This window comes from Papio anubis, chromosome 20 (assembly GCF_008728515.1).
Source record: "Papio anubis isolate 15944 chromosome 20, Panubis1.0, whole genome shotgun sequence".
Lineage (NCBI taxonomy): Eukaryota > Metazoa > Chordata > Mammalia > Primates > Cercopithecidae > Papio > Papio anubis.
The window spans coordinates 31,887,231-31,912,332 of NC_044995.1; the positions used below are offsets into that span (position 1 = coordinate 31,887,231).

Consider the following 25,102-nt stretch of genomic DNA (forward strand, 5'->3'; position numbering starts at 1 on the left):
AGCTTTCCTATGAAATAAGGTGTAAGCACTGATTAAAAGTTTTGCCACATTCTTCATACTTGTTGCGTGTTTTGGAAGTATGAATTACCTTACCTACAATAAAGTGTGGCAACCATATAAAGGCTCTGTCACATTTCATACATTTCTATGGTTTCACAGTGTATAATTTTTTTTAATGCGTAGAAAAGTTGGAGGTGTTGGGAAAAGCACTGTCACATCTTTCAGGTTTGTAGAGTTCCTCTTCAGCATGAATTATCGCCATGTCTCTTAAGAATTGAGAACTTGTGGCTGGGAATTGAGGCTCATGCCTGTCATCCCAGAACTTTAGAAGCCGAGGTGAGTGGATCACCTGAGGTCAGGAGTTCAAGACCAGTCTGGCAAATATGGCAAAAGCCTGTCTCTACTGAAAATACAAAAACGAGCTGGGCGTGGTGGTGGGCACCTATAATCCCAGCTACTCAGGAGGCTAAGGAAGGAGAATGGCTTTAACCCAGGAGGCAGAGGTCACAGTAAGCTGAGATTGTACCATTGTACTCCAGCCTGGGTCACAAGAGTGAAACTGCATCTCAAAAAATAAATAAATGAATAAAAATAAAAGAACTGAGAACTTGTTATAGGCTTCGCCACATTCTTCACATTTGTAGGGTTTCTGTCCAGTATGAATTACGCGTAATAAGGGTTAAGAACTTCCTTAAAAAGTTTCGTCGGCCAGGCACAGTGGCTCATGCCGGTAATCCCAACACTTTGGGAGGCCAAAGCAGGCAGACCACCTGAGGTTAGGAGTCTGAGACCAGCCTGACCAACATGGAGAAACCCCGTCTCTACTAAAAATACAAAATTAGCCAGGTGTGGTGGCGCATGCCTATAATCCTAGCTACTCAGGAAGGCTGAGGCAGGAGAGTCGCTTGAACCCAGGAGGTGGAGGCTGTGGTGAGCCAAAATTGCACCATTGCACTCCAGCCTGGGGAACAAGAGCGAAACTCGCTCTCAAACAAAAATAAATAAATAATAATAAAAAAATAAAGCTTTGTCACATTCTTGGTTTCTGTCCAATATGAATTCTCTTATGTTTATTAAGGTCTGAGGACCAGTTAAAAGCTTTGCCACATTCTTTACATTTGTAAGGTTGCTCTCCAGTATGAGCTGCCTTATGTTCCGTTAGATTTGAGGATGTAGTATAGGCTTTGCCACATTCTTCACATTTGTAGGGTTTCTCTCCAGTATGAGTTCTCCTATGTTTATGGAGGCCTGCAGACCATGTAAAAGCTTTGCCACATTCTTCACATTTGTATGGCTTCTCTCCAGTATGAATGATCCTATGCATAGTAAGGTGTGAGGAACGGGTGAAGGCTTTGTCACATTCTTCACATTTGTAGGGTTTCTCTCCCGTATGAATCTTCTCGTGTTTACGAAGGATTGAGGATGAAATAAAGGCTTTGCCACATTTATCACACTTGTATGGTTTCTCGCCAGTATGAATTTTCTTATGTGAAGAAAGAGTTGCAGGATGGTTAAAAGCTTTGCCACATTCTTTACATTTGTAGGGCTGTTCTCCAGTATGGATTATCTTATGTGTAGTAAGGGTATAGGAGTACTTAAAGGCTTTGCCACATTCTTCGCATTTGTATGGTTTCTCTCCAGTATGAATTTTTTTATGTGTAGTAAGGGTACAGAAGTACTTAAAGGCTTTGTCACATTCTTCACATTTGTAGGGTTTCTCTCCAGTATCCATTTTTTTATGTGTAGTATGGGTTGAGGGCTGGTTAAAATCTTTGTCACATTCTACATATTTCAAAGTTTTTTTTTCAGTATGTCTTCTCTTATGTCTCTTTGAATTTGAAAATTTATGAAAGACTTTCACATATTTACCACATTGAAACATTTTGCTCTGGGTAGTTGTCAAACATTGGTTAAGTCCACTGTGACCTCTTTTGTGTACCTCACACTCATCCACACTTTCACAGCCTTTTTTAAACTGTAAATTGCCATGTCCACGTTTTTCAAATTTTCTAAGTATCACTTTTTGGAAAGAATCTTTTATGCTCTGCTCTGGCTGAAGGTCTTGGGCAAAATGAGAACACACAACTGAAAGAAACAACAAAAACACATTACTTCAATTGGTAGACTCAGATAAATACACTTTACAAATCTAACCTATAAAGTTATAAAAACTACATAAGCAAGATGACATAGCAAAATACCTCAAGCTGTAATTTCTTCCTGGACATATAAATGTAACAAAAACATACTGCCCTAAATACATTTGTGAAAAATTTATAAATGAGTTAAGTGTGTGAAAGGCCCCGGGTGAGCATAAAGCAAACAGTCACAAAGAAGATAAAGAAAAGTCTGTTACTTATCTGCAACAGCTCTTCTTGCTCCCCAGCATAACATTGTGCCTTTAAAAGTAAATTGCCAACCTGGTGCAGTGGCTCACGTCTGTAATGCCAGCGCTATGGGAGGCTGATGTGAATCACTTGAGGTCAAGAGTTCAAGGCCAGCCTGACTAAGATGGTGAAACCTATCTCTACTAAAATTACAAAAAGTTAGCCAGTCATGGTCATCGGCAACTGTAATCCCAACTACTCAGGAGGCCAAGGCATGAGAATTTCTTAAATCCAGGAGGCGGAGGTTGCAGTAAGCCAAGATTGTACCACTGCACTCTGGCCTGGGCGACAAAGCGAGACTCTGTTTCAAAAAAATAATAATAATAGAATAAATTGCCAACAAGGCATAATGGCTCATGCCTCATGCCTGTAATTCCAGCAGTTTGGGAGGGCAAAGCAGGAGGATCATCTGAGGTCAGGAGTTTGAGACCAGCCTGAACAACACGGTAAAACTCCATTTCTACTAAAATACAAAAAAAATTAGCCAGGCGTGGTAACAGGTACCTGTAATCCTAGCTACTCTGGAGGCTGAGGCAGGAGAATTGTTTCAACTGTGAAGGTAGACAATGTAGCGAGCAAAGATCATGCCACTGCACTCCAGACTGGGTAAGAGTGAGACTCTGTCTCACACACACACACACAAAAATGTAAATTGCGCCAACTCCTGGTTTCCTTTTTAAAAAACAATGTATGTACATTGGTGCATACATCTTTATTTCTGTCTTCTAGGGGCTTTTTTAGACACCAGATAATGTGTCCCATGACATAAAATGCTGAAAACAATGGTGATATACATTGGAATGACAGTTTGCTGCATCTAAAGGTAAATTATAGAGAAGCAGAGAAACTGCAGTACCCCAAACAGGGAATGGGTGTAGCAAGTGATAGCAAGTGATTACTATTAAGAAGAAATACGGCCGGGCGCGGTGGCTCAAGCCTGTAATCCCAGCACTTTGGGAGGCCGAGGCGGGTGGATCACGAGGTCAGGAGATCGAGACCATCCTGGCTAACATGGTGAAACCCCGTCTCTACTAAAAATACAAAAAACTAGCCGGGCGTGGTGGCGGGCGCCTGTAGTCCCAGCTACTCGGAGGCTGAGGCGGGAGAATGGCGTGAACCCGGGAGGTGGAGCTTGCAGTGAGCCGAGATCGCGCCACTGCACTCCAGCCTGGGCGACAGAGCAAGACGCAGTCTCTCTCTGAAAAAAAAAAAAAAAAAATAAGAAGAAATACAAATAAGCTGATTTGACTAAACAATAAGCACAAAATTTTAGACAAGATTTATCCTAAAAACATTTTTGAGAAATTCCCAGAATCTCTAGCCAAGACAATTGATTTCAGACTACACCAGGACAAAGCTATATTAAAAAGATTGTAACAGGTAGCTTTTTGTTAATTTCCAAATCTCTATCAAAGATTGTAATGTATACCAAATATTAAAACAACATGGCCCCATCAAAAAAATTATAAAATTTTCAAAAGCATCCACAAAAAGTATATAAAGTAATTTTTAAAATTCCAAATGAATTGAACAGCCCAGTGTTGGTGGCTCATTCCTGTAATCCCAACACACTGGGAGATCAAGGTGGGAAAATCACATGAGGTCAGGAGTTTGAGACCAGCCTGGCCAACATGGTGAAACCCTGTATCTACTAAAAATACAAAAATTAGCTGGGCATGGTGGTATGTGCCTGTAATCCCAGCTACTTGAAAGGCTGACACAGGAGAATTGCTTGAACCTGGGCGGGGAAGGTTGCAGTGAGTGGAGACTGTACCACTGCACTGCAGCCTGGGCAACAGAGGAACACTGTCTCAAAAATAAAATAAAAAAGGCCAGGCATGGTGGCTGATGCCTGTAAACCCAGCACTTTAGGAGGCTGAGGTGGGTGGATCATTTGAGGTCAGCAGTTCAAGATCAGCCTGGCTGAGATCACACCACTGCACTCCAGCCTTGGTGACAGAAAAAGACTCTGTATAAGAAAAAAAAAAGAGAAACCCAGACAACTACTGAAAATCAGAAAAATGAGAATAAAAAGAAATACTAAAATACCAAAAAACCAAAAATTGTGGATATAAAAAATACAAAAAATTAACTGAAAAATTTATTAAAAGAAAATATGATGTAAACATGAAAAACTGTATAAACAAACTTAGATACACACAAATATATTTATAATAAACACACATATAAACAAAATTTCAAAAATCACATAATGATGTTCCATTTATAAGCATAGTCACATGAGATAACCAGTGAATTTTTTTTTTTAGACAGAGTTTCACTCTTGTTGCCCAAGCTGGAGTGCAATGATGTAACCTCAGCTCACTGCATCCTCCGCCTCCAGGGTTCAAGCGATTCTCCTGTATCAGCCTCACGAGTAGCTGGGATTACAGGCGTGCGCGACCATGCCTGGCTAATTTTTTCTTTTTTAGTAGAAACAGGGTTTCACCATGTTAGCCAGGCTTGTCTCGAACTTCTGACCTCAGGTGGTCTGCCCGCCTCGGGCTCCCAAAATGCTGGGATTACAGGCATGAGCCACTGCGCCCGACACCAGTGAATTTATTTAAAACATTTTTGCACCTCAGAAAAAAACTGTGATATTGCTAAAGTTATTAAAAAAAAAAAAGGCTGTCAAATGGGAATAATGCCATCAGCAAAATTGTACTACCTGGGCAATAGAGACTCAGTTTCAAAAAAAAAAAAAAAAAAAAAAGATGGTACATAAAAACTTTTAAAGTGATTTTATAAAATATAAGAAACAATATGTAAATCTGCATAAATCTGATAATAGATATACCATATAAATAATTTTTATATGAATAACAAACTGTAAAATATAGAGGCACAGTTTTTGTATTCAACTGAAGTTATGAGATTGAAATATATTGTTTTAATTTTAAGATGTATATAATCTCCAGTTTTCTTTTTCTTTTTTTTTTTTTTTTTTTTTTTTTGAGGCGGGGTCTTTCTCTGTTGCCCAGGCTGGAGTGCAGTGGCCGGATCTCGGCTCACTGCAAGCTCCGCCTCCCGGATTTACGCCATTCTCCTGCCTCAGCCTTCTGAGTAGCTGGGACTACAGGCGCCCGCCACCTCGCCCCGCTAGTTTTTTGTATTTTTTAGTAGAGACGGGGTTTCACCGTGTTAGCCAGGATGGTCTCGATCTCCTGACCTCGTGATCCGCCCGTCTCGGCCTCCCAAAGTGCTGGGATTACAGGCTTGAGCCACCTCGCCCGGCCGGCAATCTCCAGTTTTCAAGATGATTACAAAGGTAATATTTATAGAAAGTATGCAAAAGGAGATAAAAAAATAATGAAAGCATGACAGTACAAAATTAAATGAAAATTAAGAAAGTAAAACAGGAGATGAGAAGAATATAACTACTAGAAACACATAAAATAACAATCTAACCAGTAATAACAACTTCATTTCTTTAATCATTGTAAATATGAATTAATTAAACTACTTAATAAAATCAAATGTAATGCTTAGCGACTTTGGAAGGCCAAGGTAGGCTGAATCAATTGATCCCGTGAGTTTAAGGCCAGCCTGGGCTAACAGGGCAAAACTCTGTCTCTACAAAAAATACAAAAAACCTAGCCTGACATGGTGATCGGCACATACTTGTAATCCCAGCTGTTTGAGGAGGCTAAGGAATGAAAGGATCATCTTGAGTTTTGGAGGTTTGAGGCAGCAGTGAATCGTGACAGAGACCCTATCTCAAAATTAAATGAGGCCGGGCGTGGTGGCTCATGCCTGTAATCCTAGCACTTTCGGAGGCAGAGGTAGGCAGATCACCTGAGGTCAGGAGTTTAAGACGAGCTTGGCCATCATGGTGGAACCCCGTCTCTACTGAAAATACAAAAAAATTAGCCGGGTGTGGTGACAGGTGCCTGTAATCCCAGCTACTCGGGAGGCTGAGGCAGGAGAATTGCTTGAACTCGGGAGGCGGAGGTTGCAGTGAGCTCACGCCATCGCACTCCAGCCTGGGCAACAAGAGTGAAACTCCATCTCAAAATAAATAAATACATTTTTTAAAAAAAGCTATAGAATGCCTCGGTGGTTTCTTTAAAAGCATACAGTATGCTGCATACAAGAGATTCATTGTAGCATTGAGTCAAATAGGCTGAAAGTAACAGAAGGAAAAAAATGTGTATTTCATAAAAATAGTAACCACACATGCCGGGCGCGGTGGCTCACGCCTGTAATCCCAGCACTTTGGGAGGCCGAGGCGGGCGGATCACAAGGTCAGGAGATCGAGACTACGGTGAAACCCCGTCTCTACTAAAAATACAAAAAATTAGCTGGGCGCGGTGGCGGGCGCCTGTAGTCCCAGCTACTCAGGAGGCTGAGGCAGGAGAATGGCGTGAACCCGGGAGACGGAGCTTGCAGTGAGCCGAGATCGCGCCACTGCACTCCAGCCTGGGCGACAGCGTGAGACTCCGTCTCAAAAAAAAAAAAAAAAAAAAAAATAGTAACCACAATTGAGTGAGGTGGTCATGATTGTATTAGACATAATATGCTATAGGTCAAGTACTACCATTAGATAAAGAATGATATTATATTATGGCAAAGTGAGTTAATTTACAAGGAATCTGTAACTATATTATTTATCTATCTATATGTATATGTGTACATAGCATCAGGGCTCCAAAATATAAAAAGCAAATACTGACAAAAGTGAAGCAAGACATACATAGCAACATAATAATTGTAGACATCAAGACCCCATTTGCAATAATAAATAGAAAATTCAGAGAAAAAATGAGAAACAGAAAACTTAGGAAACATTATAGACCATATTATTTTGCATACAGAGGAATACTTGAGAGTGCATAATTTTTAAAGAAAAATAATTTATGTGGCTCACGGTTTGGCAGACTATAAGAAGTGTGTGCCAGCATCTGCTTCTGGTGAGGGTCTCAGGAAACTTACAATCATGATGGAAGGTAAAGAGTAACTGGACATACTATATGGTAAGAGACAGAGGAAGTGTGAGGTGAAGGAGCCAGGTTCTTTTAATGAACCAGCTGTCATTGAATTATTGAGTGTAAACTTTTGGTTACAAAGAGAATGTACCATGCCATTCATGAGCAATTTGCCTCCATGACACAAACATGTCCCACCAGATCCCACATCCAACATTGAGGATTCATTTTGCAGCATGAGGTCTGGAGAACATGGACATGCAAATAATATTATAGACCAGGCCGGGCGCAGTGGCTCAAGCCTGTAATCCCAGCACTTTGGGAGGCCGAGACGGGCGGATCACTAGGTCAGGAGATCGAGACCATCCTGGCTAACCTGATGAAACCCCGTCTCTAGTAAAAAAATACAAAAAAATAGCCGGGCGAGGTGGCGAGCGTCTGTAGTCCCAGCTACTCGGGAGGCTGAGGCAGGAGAATGGCGTAAACCCGGGAGGCGGAGCTTGCAGTGAGCCGAGATCCGGCCACTGCACTCCAGCCTGGGCGATAGAGAGAGACTCCGTCTCAAAAAATATATATATATATATTATAGACCAACTAGGCTTCACAGACACATGCAAAACTCTCCAGTCAAAACCAAGATAATACACAATATTCTTGCTTGCATCTGGTATATTCTGTTAGGACACATACCAAGTTTTATTAAATTTAAAAGTACTGACTGGGTGTGGGTGCAGTGGATCTTGCCTATAATCCTAACACTTTGGGAGACCTAGGTAAGAGAATCCATTAGGGACAAAAGTTTGAGACCAGCCTGGACAACATAGTGAGATCCCAACACTACAAACAAGCAAACAATTAACCAGACATGGTAGTGCACGATTGTAGTCCAAGCTACTCACAAAACAAAGGTGAAAGGATCACTTGAGCCCAGGAAGCTGAGGCTATAGTGAGCCAAAAATATGCCACAGCACTCCAGCCTCGGTGTCGGTAAGATCTTGTCTTAAAATAACAATAAATCAATTTTAAAACACTAAAATTATACATTATGTGTTTTCTAACAAAAATTGAATGACACTAGGAATTAAAAGCAAAAGGCAAACTGGCAAATTCAAAAATATGTGAATATAAAACGCACTCTTCAACATATTCTCGCTCAGGGGTCAAAAAATTTTATTCTTCACAGATGTCAATACAACCTACAGTTAAAAGCTACAGTAACATAAACAATGTGATACTGACACAAAGATAAACAGATGAAAGACCAGAACAGAGAGCTCAGAAATGAACCCTTCTGCATATGATAAAATGATCTTTCAAAAAGTTGCCATGAGTACAAAATAGAGAAAAGTAATCTCTTCAAAAAATGATGGTGAAAACTGAATATCAACACTGATAAAATAAAGTTGGATTATTTTCTTGAATGATACAAATATATATATACACATTTTCTGAGACGGAGTCCTGCCATGTCGCCCAGGCTCCAGTGCAGTGGCGCGATCTTGGCTCCCTGCAAGCTCCGCCTCCCGGGTTCACCATTCTCCAGCCTCAGCATCCCGAGTAGCTGGGACTACAGACGCCCGCCTAATTTTTTTTGTATTTTTGGTAGAGACAGGGTTTCGCCATGTTAGCCAGGATAGTTTCGATCTCCTGACCTCGTGATCCTCCCACCTCTGCCTCCCAAAGTGCTGGGATTACAGGCGTGAGCCACTGCTACCAGCCCAAAAATATATTTTAAACAAAATACTTAGACATAACTAACAAGTCTATTAGAAAAGATACAGGAAAGCCAGGCGCAGTGGCTCACACCTGTAATCCCAGCACTTTGAGAGGCAGAGGCGGGCAGATAACCTGAGGTCAGGAGTTCAAGATCAGCCTGGGCAACACGGTGAAACTCCATCTCTACTAACAATACAAAATGAGCTGGGCATGGTGGCACATGCCTGTAATCCCAACTACTTGGGAGGCTGAGGCAGGAGAATCGGCTGAACCTCGGAGGCGGAGGATGCGGTGAGCCGAGATCGTGCCATTGCACTCCAGCCTGGGAAAAAAGAGTAAATCTGAGTCTCACCGAAAAGAAAAAAAAAAAGAAAGAAAGAAAAAATACAGGAAAAAAACACGACATTGGTCTTGGCACCATTTTCTTAGATATGACATTAAATGCATGAGCAACAAATACAAGAACAGAAAAGTTTGACTACACTAGACATCAAAATTTCTATACATCAAAAGAAAATTCCAAAGTGGCAACCTCCCTTAAAAAATGGATGAAAACATTTGCAAATTTCATGTGAAGGAAGTTAATAATCACAATAAATAAACAACTCTTTAAACAATAAAGTTGAATAACTTGATTTAGAAATGAACAAAAAAAATTTCATCAAAAAACTACACAAATGGGAAAAAGCATTTGAAAGAATGCACAAAAATACTGATTTGTAGAGAAATAAAAAAAAAAACACACAATGACAAACAAAATCACCTCATATCCATTAGAATGGCCACTGTAAATTTTTTTAAAAACTCCTAATTTGTTAATGTTGCAATAAAAATGAAACCCATGTTGCTTGCTGCTGGAAAACAAAGATGCAGCTATTATTTAAAAATGTTATAAATGTTCCTCACTTATTATATCTATATACAAAATATGTAACACAGGCCAGGCCCAGTGGCTCAAGCCTGTAATCCTAGCACTTTGGGAGGCCAAGGTGGGCAGACTACCTGAGGTCAGGAGTTCGAGACCTTCTTCCTGGCCAACATAATAAACCCCATTCTACTAAAAATATAAAAAATTAGCTGGGCGCCTATAATCCCAGCTACTTGGGAGGCTGAAGCAGGAGAATTGCTTGAACCCAGGAGGCAGAGGTCTCAGTGAGCTGAGATCACACCACTGCACTTCAGCCTGGGCAATAGAGCAAGACTCCTTCTCAAGAAAAAAAAAAGAAGGAAAGAAAGAAAAAAAAAAAAAGCAACACAGGACCTGGAAGACATATTTGAATATCCATGTTTATTGCACCAGTATTCACAAAAGCCAAAAGACTGAAGCAACTCAGATGTCTCTTGATTTATAAACATATCAAAATATGTAATATATACATACAATGGAATATTATTCCACCTTGAAAAGAACAATCTTGTCACATTTTAAGATGAACACTGAGAATATTATGTCATTTGAATTAATCCAGTAACAAAATTATCGATACCATATGATACCACTTATATGAGATATCTTAAGTAGTCAAATCATAAAAACAGGAAGTGGAAGGTTTGTCTGTCAAGGGCTAGAGAGAGGGTAAAATGAGCAGTTGTTACTTAATGGGTATTGAGCTTTAGTTTTACAAGATGTAAAGTGTCTAGAAGTCTTTTACATAACAATGAGAATATACTTAACATGCCTGAAATGAATAGCTTTTTTTTTTTTTTTTTTTTTTTTTGAGACAGGGTCTCACTCTGTCATTCAAACTGAAATGTAGTGGCACAACTTTGACTCCCCCTCAATCTCCCAGGTAGCAGGTACCACAGCTGCACACCACCATGCCTGGCAATTATTAAATTATTTTTATAGAGAGGGGTCTCCATATCTTCCCCAGGCCAGTCTCAAACTTTTGGGCTTCAGAGATCCTCCTGTGTTGGCCTCCCAAAATCCTGGGATTACAGATGGGAGCCACAACCATGCCTGGCCCTGAAAATGTACGATTGAATTAAGACGGTAAATTTTATGTTATGTGTTTTTAAAACAATTTTTTTTAAAGAAAACTGAAAAAAAAAAAACCAAAACCAGAATTACAAATCTTTTTGAAAATGACCTTCAAATAAAAGAAGCGTTTCTCTCACAAAAGGAAATATATGTTCATCATTAAACACATGGTGAAAAAAAGACTATCTCCATGACTACTCACTTAGACAAGATAAAGTTTAGGTCAGTTGTGCCTATATAGAAACCTACACAGTTGCCAGCAGCGGGGGCTCACGCCTGTAATCCCAGCACTTCGGGAGGCCGAGGTAGGCGGATCACGAGGTCAGGAGATCCAGACCATCCTGGCTAACATGGTGAAACCCCGTCTGCACTAAAAGTACAAAAAAAATTAGCCGGGCATGGTGGCGGGCGCCTGTAGTCCTAGCTACTTGGGAGGCTGAGGCAGGAGAATGGCGTGAACCCAGGAGGCGAAGCTTGCAGTGAGCCAAGATTGTGCCACTGCACTCCAGCCTGGGCAACAGTGCAAGACTCCATCTCAAAAAAAAAAAAAAAAAGAAACCAAGAAACCCACCCAGTTATCTGAGGGAATGCTCTCTGGTATTCAATAAAAGCCACACTCATCGACATCCAGACATAAGGCCCACCATATGCAGACCGGACTACAAAAACATGCGCTAGTGTCTTCCCTATGGAGCAAAGCCCTGAAGGATATGCAGTCTGTCCAAAAATAAAATGAGAATATTATTGGGTAGTTTTCTTGGGTGGTCCCAAGACCCTGTAACAAGCTAACTAAAGGTGGACCCTAGTGCAGACCCAGCAGCCTTGTGACCAATCTACAATCCCTCCTCACTACAATTCAGAGGGCATCTCATCACCCTAAGGGCCCAACAAAAGATCTTTACCTTCTAAAATCAGTTTATAAAAACTTGAAGAGGTGTTTGCGCCATCAAATTTAGGCACCAATACAAAACTATGTTGTGTCCATTGTCAATGTTTCTATTTTAATGTAGCACTGGAAGCATGTGAAAGAAGAATTAATCAAAGAAAAAAACCATTGAAATTAAAGAAAAATAAGTAAAAAGTTGCTGTTTGTGGATCACACAATCTTATATTTAAATATCAGTACATTAAAACCTGTCTAAAGTGATAAATACACTCAGTAAATTATCAAAATATAAAATTAACATACAAGCATATGTATGGTCTCATACACTTAAACTATCTGATAAAATAGAGGAAGAAAAAATTTTTATTTACTATAGCATTAAGTAGTAACTTTCTCAAAAAAAGATTAACCAAGGAGGTAAAAAATCTTTACAATAAAAAAACTATGGGCCAGGAGGGGTGGCTCACGCCTGAAATCCCACCACTTTGGGAGGTCGTGGTGAGTGGATCAAGAGGTCAGGAGTTCAAGACCAGCCTGGCCAACATGGTGAAATCTCATCTCCACAAAAAAAAAATTAGCTGAGCAAGGTGGTGGGCACCTGTAATCTCAGCTATTTGGGAGGCTGGGGCAGAGAATAGCTTGAACCCAGGAGGCACAGGTTGCAGTGAGCAGAGATTGCGCCACTGCACTCCAGCCTGGCAACTAAGCAAGACTCCATCTCAAAAAAAAAAAAAAAGAACTATGAAAAATTAGAGAAGATTCAAATAAATTTTAAAATTGCCACATTATCCTGAGTGATCTATAGATTCAATAAACTTATCAAAATTGCAGTGGTATTTTTTTCATAGTAATAGTTCTAATACATTTCTAAAAGTTAAATGAAACTAAAATAACTTTGATAGCCAAAGCAATCTTGAGGAAAAAGATCAAAGCAGAAGGATATCATACTTACAATTTCAAACTATATTTCAAGACTATCTGGTAATAAAAACAGAATGGACTGTGCAGAAAAAATGACCAAAAATGCAACAAAAACTAATACTCTCACACATTTCAGATCTGATGCAAAAAGACAACTTAAAAAACAGTTTTAGTTTCTTGAAATCACGCAGATATTTGTGTGTCCCCAAAACAATGGAAAAGCAGCTGCAGTCTCTTAGGTACCATAAAGAAGAATTTGGCTCTCACTGTGAACTTGAAGGAAGCTCATAGAAAGAATAGTAGAATTCTTAGAGAATTTAAAAGCATGAGACAGAAGATGTCCCTTTGTGAGAGAAAAATTAAATAAAATCAATCAATCAATCAATACAGCTGCCCAGAAACTATTTCCTTTGGAACACAGCTTTCCAGATCACATTTTAAGGGCTAGCTTTCTCTTTGACCTTGGGACCCTTATCTGTATCATCTGTTGTATTCATTTTCACTCGCACCTACCTGAGGGGTTGGCAGTCATCTTATGTCTCTTCACAGTCAAAGGCTTTTCTCCTTGCTCCAGACGGGTGATCAGGTCTGGCTTGGAGACAACAATACCTGTTTCATTAAAAATAAATAGCATGAATCTTGCTTATATTTTCCAATTACAAGCTAGTAATGTGCTCAGCAGAAAGCATGTAATAAAATATTCTAGTAAATTCATACCAAAATACTAATTTATAACAAATTTCTAAATATTTAGAAAATACTTTCAACTTGTAGGTTTCTTTTTCTTTTGGAGATGGAGTAAAATAAGTAAAAAGTTTCTGTTTGTAGATCATAGTCTTACATTTTAAAAACCATAAACAGTACTTTAAAAACCATAAACAGTACTTTAAAACCTTTTAAACTGACAAATATGGGCCGGGCGCGGTGGCTCAAGCCTGTAATCCCAGCACTTTGGGAGGCCGAGACGGGTGGATCACGAGGTCAGGAGATCGAGACCATCCTGGCTAACACGGTGAAACCCCGTCTCTACTAAAAAATACAAAAACCTAGCCGGGCGAGGTGGCGGGCGCCTGTAGTCCCAGCTACTCGGGAGGCTGAGGCAGGAGAATGGCATAAACCCAGGAGGCGTAGCTTGCAGTGAGCTGAGATCCGGCCACTGCACTCCAGCCTGGGAGACAGAGCGAGACTCCGTCTCAAAAAAAAATAAAATAAAATAAAATAAAATAAACTGACAAATACACTCAGTAAATTAGCAAAACATAAAATTAACATACAAGTATATGGTCTCAAACACTTAAACTATCTGATAAAATAGAGAAAGGAAAAAGTCTCATTTACTATAGCATTAAATAATAAATTTCTTAGAAAAAAATTACTAAGGTAAAAAAACCTTTAAAAAAAAAACCCAGGGGCCGGGCGCGGTGGCTCAAGCCTGTAATCCCAGCACTTTGGGAGGCCGAGACGGGCGGATCACAAGGTCAGGAGATCGAGACCATCCTGGCTGACACGGTGAAACCCCGTCTCTACTAAAAAATACAAAAAACTAGCCGGGCGAGGTGGCGGACGCCTGTAGTCCCAGCTACTCGGGAGGCTGAGGCAGGAGAATGGCGGGAACCCGGGAGGCGGAGCTTGCAGTGAGCTGAGATCCGGCCACAGCACTCCAGCCTGGGCGACAGAGCAAGACTCCGTCTCAAAAAAAAAAAAAAAAACCCAGAAAATTAGAGAAGATCCAAATAGATTTTTAAATTGCCATATTATCCAAAGTGATCTATAGATTCAATAAACTTCCTATCAAAATTACAGTGGTATTTGCCCTTGTTGCCCAGGCTAGAGTGCAATGTCTCAAACTCGACTGACCAAAATCTCTGCCTCCTGCATTCAGGGGAATCTCCTGCCTCAGCCTCCAGAGTAGCTGGGATTACAGGACTATGCCACCATGACCGACTCATTTTGTGTTTTTAGTAGAGATGGAGTTTCTACATGTTGGTCAGGCTAGTCACAAACTCCCGACCTCAAGTGATCTGCCCGCCTCAGCCTCCCAAAGTGCTAGAATTACAGGCATGAGCCACTGCGCCCGGCCCTGCATGTAGGCTTTTAAAATTTACTAGCTGGTACTACTCAATCAAAAATTGGTGGTGGCAATGAGATTTTCAGGTGGGGGCAACAATGTTTTAAGCCACTAAAATTCTGAAATTACCACTAATTTAGAGTGAAGAATAAAGCTCAGCTCAGCAATGTGGAAAGTTTGGATTAAGATGAAACATCTTGAAGAAATTCTTTTCTAAATAAAAAAATTCTGAAGATTTTCTGGAAAAAGGGCATCTGAAACTTTTTATGCAAGGAATAAAGTACTAAATTCATTCCACAAAAAAGAGAAATAAAACTTTTAGGGTTTCTTTTATGAATTATGTATTTAAGTTATCCTCACCAACGAAGACCAGGTTTCTGTAGTTCTCTAACATCACATCCCTGTATAAATTTTGCTGTGCAGTGTCCAGGCAATGCCACTCCTCCAGAGAGAATTCTATGGCCACATCTCTGAATTGCAATGGTTCCTGAAAAACACACAAACACACACTTTTTACCAAGTCGCCATTGGTGGAATTTTTAATTTGATTTAAGGTGAAATGGGAGAGTAAAAAGAACTGGTTCTTACTTATAGGACTGACTAAAATTCTCCAATAAAATAATTTTCAACACAAAAATATTCTCTATTATATTCTCCAACTCTGAGAATAAAGGGCAGCCTAAGATCCACAACATTAGTTCATATATGATATTTTTTCTAGATAAAAAAGTATAAAATTAAGGGCATGAACATGAACATGTACATTTTTGAGTGCTATATTTACATCATACAGAATCAGCTATGAATATTTTTCAGATGGAAAAGACATGTTGAGTTAGAAGGCACCTATCAAACTTTAATATGTACACTTGAGCAAAGAGAGAGACCCTCTCATATTGTTTTATATTGTTTTATACTCAGTACCTGTTTTAAGAAAAAGCAAAGAAGTAAAACCAAAGGCAGGCAGCCCGGCACCAGGCCTGAAACCAGGCCTGGGCCTGCCTGGCCTAAACCCAATAGTTAAAAATCAACTCATAACTTAGAAACTGATGTTATTCATAGATTCCAGACATTGTATAGAAGAACACTGTGAAACTTCCTGCCCTGTTCTGTTTCACTCTGATCACTGGTGCATGCAGCCCCTGTCACGTACCCCCTGGTTGCTCAAATCAATCACTGGCCGAGGCAGCCCCTTAGGAGGCTTAGGCCTGCCCTTGGAGCATCCCTGTGGGGTACTCTGGCCAGACTGAGTGACGCTATCTAAAGAGCACTCCCAGGTAGGCAATTGCCCCAGTGGAATGCCTCGCCAGAGCAGAGGATTAACACAGTGGCTGAACACCGGAAGGAACTGGCACTTGGAGTCCAGACATCTGAAACTTGGTAAGACTAGTCTTTGGAACTTGCCCACTTCATTTGAGTGGAAGCGTGCCCTGATCACCCATGGTGTGCCTTTATTGGCACTTTGGTGCCTTCTCCATTTGAGTAGAAGCTTGGCCTGATCATCCACGGTGGGCCTGTACTGGCACTTTGGTTTTTGTTTTTGACTTGACTTGGATTGCTTGATACTTTCATTTTGGTTTTGACCTGGCTTGGGTTTCTGGATACTCTGATTTTGGTTTTGATTTTGGTTTGGTGTAAACTGCAGAAATGTGTGTGTGCCCTTTTTACCTGTTTTTTGCTTTCTGGTGTGCGTGTGGTGTGAGCGTGGTGTATTGTCTCGAAGAGGCATGGGTCAGGCACAAATAAGCCCACCCCACTAGGAACTATGTTAAAAAAAATTCCAAGAAAGGGAAAAAAGAGGGGAGGCAGGGTTTATATAAAAGAATTTTATATGGTAAATTCTTGTCCTGAAATAAATTACTGGTTGTTTAAAGAAAAAAATGTAATAAGTCAGAAAGTTGAGACATGTCAAAAAATTGTCTATGGCCGGGCGCGGTGGCTCATGCCTTTAATCCCAGCACTTTGGGAGGCCGAGACGGGCAGATCATGAGGTCAGGAGATCGAGACCATCCTGGCTAACACAGTGAAACCCCATCTCTACTAAAAATACAAAAAATTAGCCAGGCGTGGTGGCAGGCGCCTGTAGTCCCAGCTACCCAGGAGGCTGACGCAGGAGAATGGTGTGAAACCAGGATGCGGAGCTTGCAGTGAGCGATCTCGCCACCTCACTCCAGCCTGGGCGACAGAAAAAAAAAAATTGTCTGCAAAAGTCGTAAAAGAAAAAAAAGTTATAAAAAAAATTTATGCAAAAAAGTTGTAAAATTTAAAAGTAATAAGGCCTCGTGAGTACTATTGAAGAAACAGTTTATGTGCAAGCTGTACAAAAAAAGCAAAATATACCTATGGTAAAAAGATTATAAGTAGGCATAAAAATGTGGATTTTTACCTACATTAAAAGATTTTAAAAATTATTGCTTTAAAAGTTTAAGCAAGTTTTAAAACATTAATTGTAAAGAAAATTCTGTGTTAAACATATTAGCTAAAGTTAAAAAGGTATCATCCAATTTTTCTGTGAACTGGACATTAAAGTAAAAATGCAACAGGTTTTTTCTTTTTTTTGAGACGGAGTCTGGCTCTGTTGCCCAGGGCTGGAGAGTGCAGTGGCCGATCTCAGCTCACTGCAAGCCCCGGCCCCGGTTCACGCCATTCTCCCTGCCTCAGCCTCCCTCGGTGCAGCTGGGGAGTACAGGCGCCCGCCACCTCTCAGCCTCCGCTAATTTTTTTGTATTTTAGTAGAGACGGGTTTCACCGCGGTTAGCCAGGAGATGGTCTCGATCTCCTGAACTCGTGATCCGCCCGTCTCGGCCTCCCAAAGTGCTGGGATTACAGGCTTGAGCCACCGCGCCCGGCCAACAACAGGTTTTTCTTAAAGCATCAACCTGCTCTAACAAAAATTATAAAAGGTTAAAAAGAGTCTATAAAATCTTACCTTGTGGTCAAACATTAAAAATTAGATAAATATATCTACAAGGTTTTATTAAAATTAAATCTAACATTAATAACACATTAATATAAAGGTAAAATTTAGCTTATCTGGTACAAAAATCATACAAAAAACATTATTAAATATAAAATGGTGTTTAGCTTTTTTGGGCTAAAAACTAATAAAAATAGGTGATAAAACATTCATTTTACTAGAGGATCATGGAAGTTAAAGACTTAAAACAAACTTTGACAATTAAGACAACATACCAAGATGCAAATGCCTGGTTGAAATGGATCAAATATTCCATCTGCACATTAAACAAAAGCAATTGTTATGCTTGTGCACATGGCAGGCCAGAGGCCCTGACTGTCCCCCTTCCACTAAGGTGGTCCTCCAGTCGATCAGGCATGGGCTACATGGTAGCTCTTTTCCAGGATTCTACAGTCTGGAGTAATAAGTCATGCCAAGTTCTCTCTGCTGTATCTCGAGGTCCCTGTGGTCAGCCCCGGAGGGCCATCCAGCTTCCGTCTCCCAACACTAAGTTCACTTCCTGTCTCTCACGGCAGGGAGGAAACTTAGCATTCCTTGGAGACCTGAAGGGAAGCAGTGAGCTTAAGAATTTTCAAGAGCTTATCAGTCAGCCCTTGTTCATCCCTGAGCCGATTTGTGGTGGACCTTTAATGGGCACTCTGCAGAATAACTGGAGTGGCACTTGTGCTTTAGTCCATTTGGCTATCCCTTTTACCCTGGCATTTCATCAACCAGAGGAAAAATAAATAAATAAATAAATAATAAGACATTGTAAAGCGAGAGAAGCCCCTTATAGGTCTTTCAACTCTCACATCTATTTAGATGCAATTGGGAGCCTGTAATGAATACCAGATCAATTTAAAACTTGAAATCAAATAGAATTCCTTCTCAGATGAGATTCTCTGGAAAAATTAACCTGCATCTTGAGAACATGCCTTTAAAGGTGTTGGGAGCAAGTCATAAACAAAATGTGGCCATAAACAAAATCTCTGCAGCACTGTAACATGTCCGTAATGGCCGTAAGGCCCAAGCTGGAAGGTTGTGGGTTTACAGGAATGAGGGCAAGGAACACCTGGCCTGCCCAGGGCGGAAAACTGCTTAAAGGCATTCTTAAGCCACAAACAGAAGCCTGAGCCATCTGTGTCTTAAGGGCGTGTTTCTGCTGCAATTAATTCAGCCCATCCCTTTGTTTCCCTTAAGGGATACTTTTAGTTAATTTAATATCTATAGAAACAATGCTAATGACTGGTTTTGTGGGTAAATCTCTGTTTTGGGCTCTCAGCTCTGAAGGCTGTGAGACCCCTGATTTCCCACTTCACACCTCTATATTTCTGTGTGTGTGTCTTTAATTCCTCTAGCGCCCCTGGGTTAGGGTCTCCCCGACCAAGCTGGTCTCGGCAAAAGGTGTTAGTACCACATGATTACCTGCTGGCATGACATCAACTGGCAGAAAAAGACAGAAAAACCCACCTATTTCCATCCTTTGAAACAGAAGAGATTCAGGGAACAATGAACTGCTCCACGAAGACAGAAATATAAGTTTCTCCTTTCCTGTCCTCAGGTGCTCTCCCTGCCACAGACACCAGCAATTTCCAGTAATGGAATTATGGGCCACACTGACCTGTCTGTACCAAACCCAAACAGAACTGCCCCTGTGACCACCCTTTAGTGCAAAGGTAGAACTTAACTCTCATGAATGTATTTTGAAGCCCTCATACCTGATTCTGGTCTCACCTTAAGAGTCACATGAGGCCCTTCACTAAAATAATATGGATGCTTCCACGCAGAATAAACAGAAGCTGTGGGGAGGGAACAAGAGATTTCTGCAAATTGGCCATGTGATCCTAATGAGAAGCCTGGGCTGATAACCACCAAGATAAGCACTGCCTCTCAAGCTCTAACGAGCTTATGAATCACTTGGTAATTTTGGCTCCACTTTATGTAATGTGATTCTGCAGGTTTGGAAAGGGTCCATGGATGGGTGTTTTAAACAAGTTTCCCGTCAATGCTGATGTTGCTTCCCCCTGGCTCATTATTAGCATTAGTTAGTGAAGCAGGCACAGCACAGGGTCCCTTACACTCAGCACTCTTGTCACAACCAAATACTTCTGATACAAATAGGGACAACCCATCTCCATCCTAAAGTTTTATATTCTTTGCTGGCTCTTTAAAGTTTACAGAGGAACTGAAGGCAGCAATGTCAGAATAAGTCTATTTAAAAAACAACATGTACACCTATACTAATGCAATGTTTATTAAGCAGGTACTTTGTGCTCAAGAGAATGATACAGAGCACTTTGCTGGGCATAACACATTATGTGATTTAATTTTCATAATACCCTGAAAGCTGGTACTAAGGATTTAATACATTTTAGGATTTAGGTAAAGGGCCCAGCATTTTTATTTCTTCTTCTGTTTCTCTGTCATCAACTTTTTTTTTAAACACTGTAAAGAATAAAAGCAAAATATACAAAGATGAAAGAGAAAGGAAGAGTTTAAGGTAACTTAGAGAAAATTTTATTGTTTATATTTACTTTTCTGTGACTTGTGGAGCAGCTACTGGATCTGTAGGAATAGAAAAAAAGTTGCCTACCAGAATGTCTCTGCAAGCACTGGTTTTAACAGAAAATTTAAAAACTAAGACCCTAAAATATACTTTATTTTTCCCATTCATCTGCTTTTGAAGTTGTGGAAATTGTGAGCACCAGCCTAGAAAGGCAGCAGGATTCACAGCCAAACTCTGATCTCTTCTTTTGTTTTTTTTTTTTTTTTTTTTTTTGAGACGGAGTCTCGCTTCTATCACCAGGCTGGAGTGCTGACACGGATCTCAGCTCACTGTAAGCCTCGGCCCCGGTTCACTTATTCTTCTTGCTCCTGCCTCAGCCTCCCGAGTAGCTGGGACCACAGGCGCCCGCCACTTCGCCCGGCTAGTTTTTTGTATTTTTTAGTAGAGACGGGGTTTCACCGTGTTAGCCAGGATGGTCTCGATCTCCTGACCTCGTGATCCACCCGTCTCAGCCTCCCAAAGTGCTGGGATTACAGGCTTGAGCCACCGCGCCCGGCCAACTCTGATCTCTTCTAATCAGTTCTGTGAGGCAAGACTCCAGGGTAGGGTCAGACCTAAAGAAAGCCTCCAAAAAGTGTGAATCTGATCAGGTCTCAGGCAGTGTGAGGACCTTATGTAGAATTCTGTTCTCTATGCAACTGGGGTACTTCCAGTTTTGTTTTTTCTAAGCTCACCTAAAAGAAACTGTCTAACATTTGAATTCTAACCACCCAGAGTCATCACAGACCCTTGGTCCCACAACATTGTCCTCACTGCAGATGCCAGTCACAAACCCTAGGGGCCCATCTATTCTTTTGAATTAATGTTTGAAAACTGGGGACTCCTGAAATGTCCCTGAAGTTCAATAATTTGGTAGAGCTATTCACAGAACTCAATGAAACACTGTAGTTACATTTACCGGTTTAATATATAAGATGCAGCCCAGGAAAAGCCAAATGGAAGAAATGCATACAACAAAGAAAGAGATGGGGAAAGATGAAACACATAGATAATCCTGGAAAATATTTGTGATTAATAAAATTCTCCATTTGTTGTGTGCTCCAGGAACAGGTGATGGAAAGAAACACCCTTCCCATTATGACTTAGATGGTGCTGTCTTTTCTCACCTGTCACACAGCCAGACACACACTCTGCACATTTTCTCCTTTTTCTCATTAGAAAAATCAGCTGAATTTGTCTTCAGTGGTCAAATTTCTTTTTTTTTCTTTTCTTTTTTTTCTTTTTGTGATTAAGTCTCACTCTGCTGCCCAGGCTGGAGTGCAGTGGCGCCATCTCGACTCACTGCTCATTGCAACCTTCACCTCCCAGGTTCAAGCAATACTCCTGCCTCAGCCTCCCGAGTAGCTGGCATTATAGGCGCCCACCATGACGCTCGGCTAATTTTTGTATTTTTAGTAGATACCGTGTTTCACCATGCTGCCCAGGCTGTTCTCGAACTCCTGACCTCAGGCGATCGGCCTGCCTAGGCCTCCCAAGGTGCTGAGATTACAAGCATGAGCCCCCGTGCCTGGCCTAAAATAAAATATTTATTAATCAAACTTTATTTAAGTTTATCTCCCTCCCTCAGGCTCCTGAACTTTGGGCTACCGTCAGTCTAAGTCAACATACAACCCCATTTTACGTCCTTCCTAAAAACATGCTGGTTTCAGGGTAAGACATTCTCTGAGCTAAAATACGACTTTTTCACCCTCCATTTGCCATTCCCCTCCCACCTTTTATCTAATCTTGTTTGCTCCTCTCTAGGAAAGAAAGCCCTTTTCTGCCTACATTTTTGTAAGCCACAGAGAGCTTATAATTAGTTGGTACTTTCTCCTGTTCCAATACTAATTCATTTTTTAATGTAAATCTAACTTTTTTATCTTAAAACGTCTAAAAAGTGGCCGGGCGCGGTGGCTCAAGCCTGTAATCCCAGCACTTTGGGAGGCCGAGACGGGCGGATCACGAGGTCAGGGGATCGAGACCATCCTGGCTAACATGGTGAAACCCCCTCTCTACTAAAAAATACAAAAAACTAGCTGGGCGAGGTGGTGGGCGCCTGTAGTCCCAGCTACTCGGGAGGCTGAGGCAGGAGAATGGCGTAAACCCGGGAGGCGGAGCTTGCAGTGAGCAGAGATCTGGCCACTGCACTCCAGCCTGGGCGACAGAGCCAGACTCCGTCTCAAAAAAAAAAAAAGTCTAAAAAGTGCCTCAAAACAATAGCTTTATTATCAGTAAGACCCTCCCAGTTTCCTTCCGCCTTAATCTTAACTGCATTTGCCTGTGGGGCCATAGCATTCCAGGGCTTTGTAGCTTCTCTCAAGATAAAGGCTCCTTCCATAGCTGGGGTGAGCAGGCTGGGACAATTGCAAGGGAGGCTCCCCAGAAAAAACTAACTGGGCCTTTAATAACCTCCTGTTGGCCGGTCGCGGTGGCGCAAGCCTGTAATCCCAGCACTTTGGGAGGCCAATGCGGGTGGATCACCTGAGGTTGGGAATTGGAGGCCAGCCTGACCAACATGGAGAAACCCCATCCCTAGTAAACACACATAATTAGGCGGGCGTGAAGGCGCATGCCTGGAATCCCAGTTACTCCAGAGGCTGAGGTAGGAGAATCCCTCGAACTAAGGAGGTAGAGGTTGTGGTGAGCCGAGATCACACCATTGCACTCCAGCCTGGGCAATAAGAGCTAAACTCCGTGTCAAAATAAAAAAAAATTTTTTTTAAACCCCTCCTTTTGCAGGCTTCATATTAGCCTTAGCTTGGAATTACCAGGTTCAAGCTTTAATTTCCGTGTCAGTGTTATTCACTTCGTTCTTGAAACTGTTTGAAAAATCCAGTGAAATTACTTAAACACAGTGTTTACATAAAGGAAGAAAATTTTAAGATTCTTACTTTTTTTTTTTTTTTTTTTTTTGAGGAGTCTTGCTCTGTCCCGCACGCTGAAGTGCGATGGCGCGATCTCAGCTCACTTCAACCTCTTCCTCCTGGGTTCAACCAATTCTCATGCCTCACTCTCCCAAGTAACTGGGATTACAGGCGCCCGCCACCACACCTGGCTAATTTTTGTATTTTTAGTAGGGAGGGGGTTTCACCATGCTGGCCAGGATGGTCTACAACTCCTGACCACGTGATCCGTCCGCCTAGGCCTCTCAAAGTGCTGGGATTACAGGTCTGACCCACCGCGCCCGACCAGGAAGGGGTTTTTAACCCCAAGGTAGTTTTTGGTTTTGTGTCCTTCCCCTATTGGCTGGGGTCAGACCGCACAATCTAAGCTGATCCCGGTTGCCTTAGACCCAAACTTTTTCCAAATAGGATAAACGCGCGATTTGCGAGAAACGGAAGAGGGGGAAGAAGGGGTAGGGTTGATTTACAACTTTTACAACTTCTGACCAGGAAGTTGAGTCTTTGAAGAGGAACTTAGTTTCTCTGACAACCCTTTGCCTCAAGTGATCCCTCCGCCTTCGCCTCCCAAAATGCTGGGATTACAGGCGTGAGCCACCGCGCCCGGCCCCATAAATTTTTAACAGGAGAAAAGAGAAACTGTGAACCCCAAGGACCACAGCTCTTCCCATTCGTGAACGCGCACCCCGAGTCAAGATCTCCCCTGATGACCTTCTCGTGGTTCCTGACAATCTGGGAGAGACCCGGAGCTGCGGGTGCAGAGCCGCTGCCCAGAGGGCGCCAGGCCAGGGCACAGTCACTGCGCAGGGAAGAGACAGGACGCCCCGGACTGGCTGACAGCGCCGCAGCCATCTTATGACTGGAGGGGACTGAGGCCGAGCTGGGCAAGGAGAACTCAGGGAGCAGACTGTGGAGCTGACTTCGGGGAGGCCTGAGTGCAGCCACAGCCACTTCCCATCAACCAGTCCCTCCCCTCTCTCAGGATGTCAAACCGGCACGCTCACCATTCCTAGGCTTCCAGGGAGTCCCGTCATCTTGGCTGTGGATTTCCCAATACCTGCAGGACACAGGGCCACAGAGGCTGCGCCTCTAAGAGCAGAGGACACACAGTAGTGAAGAAGAAACCTAGAGCTCCAGATGCAGCGAGAGACAAAGGCCGCGCCAAACCCGGAAGCCGTCCTCTTTGTTCCAGCTGCCTGCCTGATTGGACGGTTTCCAGCCCAGCGCCCCTGATTGGATAATGCTTAAGGCCCCGCCCACTCAGCCGCTGAGTGACAGAAGATGTGATCAGATGCTGGGCTGAGGGATGAAAGCTGAAGCCTTTTCAGGCAGGGCTTCCTCCCTGAGCTGAGCCAGGCCCACCCTAGAGTATGGGAAAGTTCTTTTTATTTTTATTTATTTATTTATTTATTTTTTTAGACGGAGTCTTTCTCTATCGCCCAGGCTGGAGTGCAGTGGCGCAATCTCGGCTCACTGCAAGCTCCGCCTCCCGGGTTCACGCCATTCTCCTGCCTCAGCCTCCCGTGTAGCTGGAACTACCGGCGCCCGCCACCGCACCCGGCTAGTTTTTTGTATTTTTAGTAGAGACGGGGTTTCACCGTGTTAGCCAGGATGGTCTCGATCTCCTGACCTCGTGATCCGCCCGTCTCGGCCTCCCAAAGTGCTGGGATTACAGGTGTGAGCCACTGCGCCCGGCCCGAGTATGGGAAAATTCTATATCTTTTTTACTCTCTTTTTCAATGTGTTCAAAAGGTGAACAGAAGTATTTTTCTGTCATATTAATAATACATAAAATTTTGGTTCAAGAGAAAATCAAC

General features: G+C 41.9%; 2 protein-coding genes across 2 annotated transcripts in view; one reads left to right on the forward strand and one right to left on the reverse strand.

Moving 5' to 3' along the window:
* The window catches only part of LOC101007196 (zinc finger protein 506), a 504,157-nt gene that overhangs the window by 139,851 nt on the left and 339,204 nt on the right, over positions 1-25,102 (forward strand).
* Positions 509-24,726, reverse strand: LOC108583334 (zinc finger protein 486-like). Its single transcript, XM_031660355.1, has 4 exons — positions 24,290-24,726; positions 15,245-15,371; positions 13,330-13,425; positions 509-2,085 (listed from the first exon to the last, which is right to left on the reverse strand). The coding sequence occupies exons 1-4, from the start codon at positions 24,317-24,319 to the stop codon at positions 1,031-1,033; spliced, it is 1,308 nt and encodes a 435-aa protein (XP_031516215.1). The 5' UTR covers positions 24,320-24,726; the 3' UTR covers positions 509-1,030.